Raw genomic sequence first — 7,424 nt, 5'->3', positions numbered from 1 at the left:
CTTTTCAGCAGCCTTGATGCCTTAAAGTCCTGAAGTAATTAAAAGAAGATAAGGAATGACTAACAGAATATTAGGATATTTCTTAATGTCACAGTATTTAGACCATGGGAGCTAGGGAAATGGACATTGTGAGACTAACTACAAAGAGAACATTAAAAAGTGTTCTTGTTAGTTGCCTTTGAGTTGATTCCATCTCATGGTGACCCCATGTGTTACGGAGTAGAACTACTGCATAGGGTTTTCTTGGCTGTAATCTTCATGGAAGCAGATCACCAGGCCTATCTTTTGCAGTACCGCTGGGTGGGTTCAAACCACCAGTTTTTAGGTTAGCAGTCAAGTGCAAACTGCTTGCGCCACCTAGGAACCTTAACATTAAAATAATAATAAACCTTACATAAGCTGGAATTACCCCTTCTCCCACTATATTTCCACAATTCTCTTCTGATTTCATTAACCTCCCGATAACAACCCTCACAGAGATGAGAAGACTGTCATTTTGTTCTTTGACTTTTATTCTTAACTTGAAGATGCTTGTTCTGGGAGGTTTTCTCTTTTCTCTTGGCTCAATTCCTAGACTACTGCACCATTTAGCTGGATATTCTGGTGCTCTGGCATCTTTATGTATCACATCAATAGATTAAACAGATACTCAGAAAAATCCCATGTATCAATTAGGCAGTGATATTTAATCTTTTCTGCTGCTTATTCCAAATATTTTCACATTCCTCATTAAAAGGTGAAGCTGCTTACTTTTTCAAACTTAGGATTTGATATATCATAAACACGAATGATAATTACAACTTAATTTTACAATGACATTAAGAATACATTAAAAGTGTATCAGCTTACAGTGACTTCTGCTGTAGCTTTTGTTCAATGATGTCTGAAAAACGAGGAACCTTTTTTGAAATAGCCACACGAATGTCATCACTCATATTAGAGCAGCTTCTAGATTTTGTTTTAAAATGTAAAAGTGATGAAAATCCCAACTCACAAAGGTATGTAGTTGCAAACGGCACAAGGATTTCTAGAGCTGTCTTTGCCAGATTTGGAAATACTGTGAATTGAGCACACCAGAAATCTTCAAGCTTCATTGTCTCAAATTCCATTAGGATTTGGCCACTAGCTCGTAATTCAGCAAGATCATTTTTCATTAAATAACTATCATCGATAAAATCCAGATTAAAAAGGAATGGATCCAGTATCCATTTACTTGCCTCATCAAGATCTCCAACGGAAAAATATCCATGAAAGAAGTTGCTCAGCTGTTGCAGATGCAGTGTTATTTCGGCTGCAATGCGTGCTCCTTCATTATCTGAAACAACTATTTCTTCAAGAAAAGGAAAGTTGGTAAAATTTCTCTTCTCAATTCGCTTTAGCCAAAACGGAAACTTCCTAACAAAAGCAGATAACTTCTCTCTAGCTGATACTGTGTTCATCCCAGTCCTTTGCATAGATGCGCTAAGTTCATTTAGGTGTTTGAATAAATCTGCAAGGTATGCTAAATGAATTTTAAACTCTTTATTTTCAAAGCTATCAACTAAATTACTGCTTTGGTGGTGAAGAAACTGATTTATTTCTTCATACATTTCAAAAATGTGAGTAAGTATTTGGCCTCGGGAAAGCCACCTCATTTCAGTATGGAAAAGGAAGATGCTGTACTCTATACCAATTTCTTCAAAAAAAGCCTGAAAGATGCGATGATTTGGAGCTCGTCCTTTGATGAAATTTATTACCCTCACCACAGTAAACAGAGCATCTGTCAATTTTGATGGCAATGTCTTTGTGACAAGTGCATGAGGGTTCAACATACAATGTGTAATCATGATATGAGGTACCTCTTTCTTCACATAGGTAACAAATTCTGAATTTTCTCCTAGCATAGAAGAAGCACCATCAGTACAAATGGAGCCACATACATCAAGTGCTATCTTATGTTTCAAAAAGAAGTCTCTGAAGAGATTGAACACATCTGTTCCTTTCATGGTTAAACGCAATGGTTCACAGAACAGGAATTCTTCTATGATCTCTTTTTCTTTTATATATCGCACAAATGCCATTAGCTGACTGCAGTCATCCATGTCAGCTGTCTCAGCAAGCTGGATACCCACTTTAAGAGGACTGGCTCTGATATCGTCTAGAACTTGTTGTAAGATATCCTGGCTCATTTCATCAATTCTAGAATGGATCACATCATCTGATAAGGGAACCTGCTGAAGCTTCTTTTGTGCATCTGGTCCCAAAACTATTTGTGCTATTTCCAATGCACAAGGTTTCACTAATTTTTCAGCTATTGTATGAGGATTCTTTTCCTTGGCACATAAATATGCAAACTGATATGAGGCTTGTAATAAGGCATCCTCTTGAGATGCAACTCCAAGTACTTTCAAGGTTTCACTCTGATCAGATGGTGCTGGCATATGTTTTAGGCTATTGAGATCATGCCCAGCTATACCACCATGCTGTCTATTAAAATGGTCAGACAGTTTTGATGGTCTGAGATCAGCATTTGAAAATACTGAGTTACACAAAACACACTGCGGGCGTTGAGTTCCATCAACCTCTGTCGTACAGGTGAACCAGTAACGAACATAATCATCATCCCATTTGCGTTTCTTTGACATGGCATACAAAAATTCTCAGGTGGTACTCCAGAGATGCTGCAGAATTTTGCTTTGGGAGTAAAATACAACCCACACATTAAAAATTAGTGGTTAGCCAAATTAAAACAAAGCCACATCACATGCCATCCTGTCTTCTGTGCACATGTCAAGAAATATCCCACAACATGTCAGTTCAAAGTAAGTCATGACAGCATTAAAGTCCAAATTAAAGCTAGCAACTCATAGCTAATTCCCTAGAATAAATGACTTGCCAACCAAGCTATATACAGAAGATTTGAGTTTAGGCAAGTTGCATAGTTACAGCTAAATTTGTTTTCAATGATGTATGTTCCACACAAATCTGGCACATTTTGTAGCCCCAAAAAGGGCATCTCACTACCATGCCCTTCTTCCATCTTTCCCCAAGGATGCATGCATCCTCTGTTAAGAACCACTAAACAGAGGAAGGAGTAATCTAAATACTGTAAGGAAGGGCAGATTATGACATGGTGACTATTTAAGTAGGAAAGGATTAAACAGGTCTGTCTTGAGCAGCTTACACTCCAACTTAAGCAGAGAATTCCAAACAGGCCTGTAAGTTTGATTAAGCCATCGCTGATAGAGGTAGGCTACAAATTTGGCTCAGAGCTTCCTTGCTGCTAGGGTAAAGTGTATACCATACACCAGCAGTCCATGATTCGTACTACTAATAAAAGCAAAAACAAGGTGCTCCAGAGAAAAGCAACTACTCTTATCATTGAGATTTCAGAAAAATTCCTCTCATAGGAGAACAACCTTAACTATAGTAAGGAATTTCATGATGCTTTTTCATATAACTACCCTCTGAAAAAGCAGCCAAGAAATAAGCCTAAACAACAGAATGGAAATAAGCACCCTCCTAAGGTTTGGCTTAACCCAAGGACAGGATACAGAAGGCAGTGGTTCTCCAGTTTAGTAAGTGGAGGAATCATCTGAGTCTCTTTCTAAAATGCAGATTCCTAGGCCCCAATCCCAGAGATTCTGATTCTCCAGCTCTGGAGGAGGACCGCAGAATTTGTATTTTAAACAAGCATTTTAGATAACTCTTATGAATAATAATTAGAATAGTGATCCTTAACAAGAGTTTCCCATCACATTCACTGACAATCTGTTTCAAAGTATACACGTCCTTGTACCATCTCAAAACTAATAAATCATTTTAGTAGGTCAAAAGAATCTGAAATAAAGTTGTCCAGGTGATTCTGATGCATATCCTAGTGAACAGTCCCATCGAGAGGAATGAAAACATATTTATCAGGTCAATCCCTAGATCACAGATATTCTAGGTTGCCAAGTGAACAGTCCAAATACTTTAACACACGTTTAAGCGTTGTGAGTTGATGACAACCTCCTGTGAAAGTTGAGGGATCTAAAAAGAAAGCCATACCTTTTCTCTTTTTCTTCCTCTTCAGCAATGAGCAAAGGTATAATCCATAGGTAGGCTTAAATATACCTTAGAAAACAGTCTATCTCCAAGATAAATAAGTGATCTCCAAAGTTTCCAAGTTCTGTCCCACAGAATATGTCTGAAACAATTTAACAGGGACACATTTAAACCCAAATGCCCACTCTGACCATAAAAAAAGTCACAATAAAGCCCAAATATTTAAGAACTAGCTTTCTAATGAACCTGCAAGATAAACTAGTTGCAAAATGTACTTCTATGTAACTAATTAAGTTGACCTGCTATATGAGCCAGTTAAACACTGCAGGATGTCTGTCAATCAATAAAGAGGATCTTAAGTTTAAAGAGTTGATTTTATGCCTTCTCTTGTCAAATAATGAGATAATATGGTCAACTGTGTCCAGAACTACTTCTAATTGATGGCAATAAAATTATTAGCTAAGCATAAAAAATGCTTTTCTTTTTGTATTCTATTATGTATATTTAGTGTGTATTTTTTGTGAAGGAAATAGTTTTGCTTTAGTCGCAACAGAAATCATTACAGGATCTGTCAAGCATCCATTCCTATCTACCTGACTATGCTACTCAAGTTTATAATTTTGAGTTAAGATTTACCTATTTTAAACAGAAGAGTTCTTTAGAAAAACCCATTTGTAGTATTCTCCATCTCCCTCAAAAAGAGAATACCAAAAAAACCGTATCCACTGCCACAGAGTCGATTCTGACTCATAGTGACCCCATTGGGTTTCCAAAGCTATAAATCTCTACGGAAGCAGACTACCACATTCTTCTCCTGCAGAGCCGATGGTGGTCTCCAACCGTCGACCCTTCGGTTAGCAGCTGATTGCTTTGACCACTGCATCACCAGGGCTCCTAAAAAAGGGAATAGGTAGCAAGAATTTTCTAGATCCTCAAAGATGAACTTACCGCACAGGAGGCTTTCTTGTGCTTTACAACCTCACAATTTTCACGTGTTCCTTTATGGTATTTAGCAACCACAATATCCTACAAAATGTAAACATTAAAAAAGCATCATGTTGTTATGGAATTGTTAATTTAGACAGATGTGATAACGGCATTGAAGTTGTGTTAAAAAAAAAGAAGTCCTTATCTATTAGAGATGCAGACTTAACTATTTACAAGTGGAATAAGATGTCTAGGATTTCCTTTGAAATACTGTATGTACTTCAGCACACATACAAACACACACAAAGTGGGGTGGAGACAGATGAAATACAATTGGCCTTGAGTTGGTAACGGGTGAAGCTGGATCATGGGTACACATCATTATACCATTTTCACTATTTTTATGTATGTCAGAAATTTTCCATAGTAAAAAGTAAAATAAACAAAAAGCCTTATCTCATTAAGCTGGAAATGTTTTCAGAATGGTTCTTTTCAATCTTTTGAGAGCTATCTTAAGATGCTGAAATGAAAGATCTGATATAATTAATGTAAAATGATTTTGAGTTTACGAAGTAAGGGTAGATATGAAAAAGTATCACAATTAAGAGAAGAATCAGTCAGTTAAAAGTGAACATTCACATAAAAGGAATATTTAGAGCATGCTAAAATATATACATTTGAACAGTGACAACACCGAAGTGCAACTGTAAACCCGAAACTCCATACCAAATACAATTCAGCATATATCTAGTCCCTGCCTACTCAAGTACATGGTACTTGCGGGTGTCTGGAGAGGTGGAAGATTAACTCACTACGTTTTACATTAAAATCAATAACTAGGAGAAAATGGGACAGGAATATAGTAGTTGAGCATGCGCTCTAGAGGCAGACAGCTGGGATCTTGGCTTTGTCACTTAAGGGCTGAGAGACCTCAATTCCTCAGATGGAGATGATAATAGTACCTACCTTATAGGGTTGTTGTGGGGTTTAAGTATGAGAATGCATGTAAAGAACACGCAGCTCTTAACTGGTAGGAGCTGCAGGTGTTAATATTATTAAGGACGCCGAACATTTTCGAGCTGGCCCGGGCTAGCTAAGAGCGCCAGCGGCGAGGCAAGAAGAGCTCCGCTCAGTCGCCACCCGCCCGTCTCGGAGCCTGAGGCGCGGGAATCGAGGCAAGGAGGCCCGTTTCAGGCTCCAGTTCAGCTCTCTGCTCAGCCTAGGGCGCAGCCCCTGGTGCACCATAACCAGTGCAGGTCGCAGTTCTTCAAGTCCGAACCCCAAGTAGGAATCTGCGCGGAGCGAGCCACACACGGAAAGGCAGTCAGCCGCCTCAACCCGGTTGGGCTTCCATCCGCGTTCTCCCGGTTGCTTCCCGCTCACAGACAAGACGAGGCCTCTCCCCGAACGCAGGCGCATTAGCACAAGGTTTAGGGACGGGCTGGCTTCAGTATGGAGCATGCGTACTGGCCCTCTCCAATTTTTTTAGGTTGTGTATGTGGAGCTGAAGGTTTTTTCAGTTGATTTGTGTCTGCCATAAAGGGTGAATCATAAAATCTCAGCAATGGAAGGCACTGTAAAGTCCACATAGTTCTACTTTTTAACATTCAGAGCACTGGAAATCACAATGGATGATAGGCTTCCAAAGCTTGGGCTCTCTTGCCCACCCAGGTGCCCCCACCCTTTCCCATAAATCAGAGCCTATGGATCAATTTCCTGTGAATTGACACCCATCTTGGGGGAAAGACTGTTAATTTTACTTTAAAGAAATAAACACATATTAGATACGTTTTAGAGAAAAATCTCAAAGTAGAAACTAAAATAAGATTGCTGGAAGAAACAAACCCAAACACCCCTCTTTCTTATTTCTGGGGTGTTTCCTCCCAGAATTCCTATAGACTTAATAAGTAAGTGTATCAATTTTGTATAGTCCAATCTTGCTAGAAGCATCCCTCAAGACTGCCAGTGTCGGGGGTAGGGGGCAAGAATCTGGGACAGACGCATCATTTTCAGGTGTAAACTTGTAAAGATCGAGGCTCTGTTTAAAGTTTCTGTCAGTGAAAGAAATTGCAGAAAGCAACCCATTGACCTTTTGCCATCCAGTTGATTCCGACTCATGGCAACTCTACAGGACAGAGTAGAACTGCCCCATAGGGTTTCCAAGGCTGTAATCTTTATGTGAAGCAGACTGCCCCATCTTTCTCCAGAGGAGCAGCTGGTGGGTTCGAACTGCCAATCACTGCACCACCAGGGCTCCACAGTCCAGAAACAAGGGACTTAAAAATAACTATAAAGGGGCAGATGTTAAGAGACACCTGGCACTTTTTTGTTAAGAATTTTGGGCTTGTTTAGCCTGTTTCCTTACTGTAAAATACAGATATTGCCCATTACTCACTCCATGAAGCTCTCTTAATGGGGGAGATGACATTTGAAAATTACAGCACATAGTTCTAGCACTGAAAAGGCTGCTA

At 39.2% G+C, this 7,424-nt stretch overlaps 1 protein-coding gene across 1 annotated transcript; it reads right to left on the bottom strand.

Moving 5' to 3' along the window:
* Window positions 1-689: 689 nt before the first annotated feature.
* On the bottom strand, window positions 690-7,086 carry FAM200C (family with sequence similarity 200 member C). The gene is made up of 4 exons (XM_023726532.1): window positions 5,920-7,086; window positions 4,975-5,052; window positions 4,030-4,168; window positions 690-2,673 (listed from the first exon to the last, which is right to left on the bottom strand). Exon 4 carries the CDS (start codon window positions 2,622-2,624, stop codon window positions 846-848), a length of 1,779 nt encoding a protein of 592 aa, XP_023582300.1. The 5' UTR covers window positions 2,625-2,673; window positions 4,030-4,168; window positions 4,975-5,052; window positions 5,920-7,086; the 3' UTR covers window positions 690-845.
* Window positions 7,087-7,424: the final 338 nt, after the last annotated feature.

Source organism: Trichechus manatus, unplaced genomic scaffold, assembly GCF_000243295.1.
Source record: "Trichechus manatus latirostris isolate Lorelei unplaced genomic scaffold, TriManLat1.0 scaffold00011, whole genome shotgun sequence".
Classification (NCBI taxonomy): domain Eukaryota; kingdom Metazoa; phylum Chordata; class Mammalia; order Sirenia; family Trichechidae; genus Trichechus; species Trichechus manatus.
Note: the sequence above shows the minus strand (reverse complement) of the source record. Positions and strands in the feature narration are given on the sequence as shown.

What these genes read in the sequence shown, in the direction of transcription:
- FAM200C (XM_023726532.1), bottom strand. Translation starts at nt 2,624, where the DNA reads ATGTCAAAGAAACGCAAATGGGATGATGATTATGTTCGTTACTGGTTC.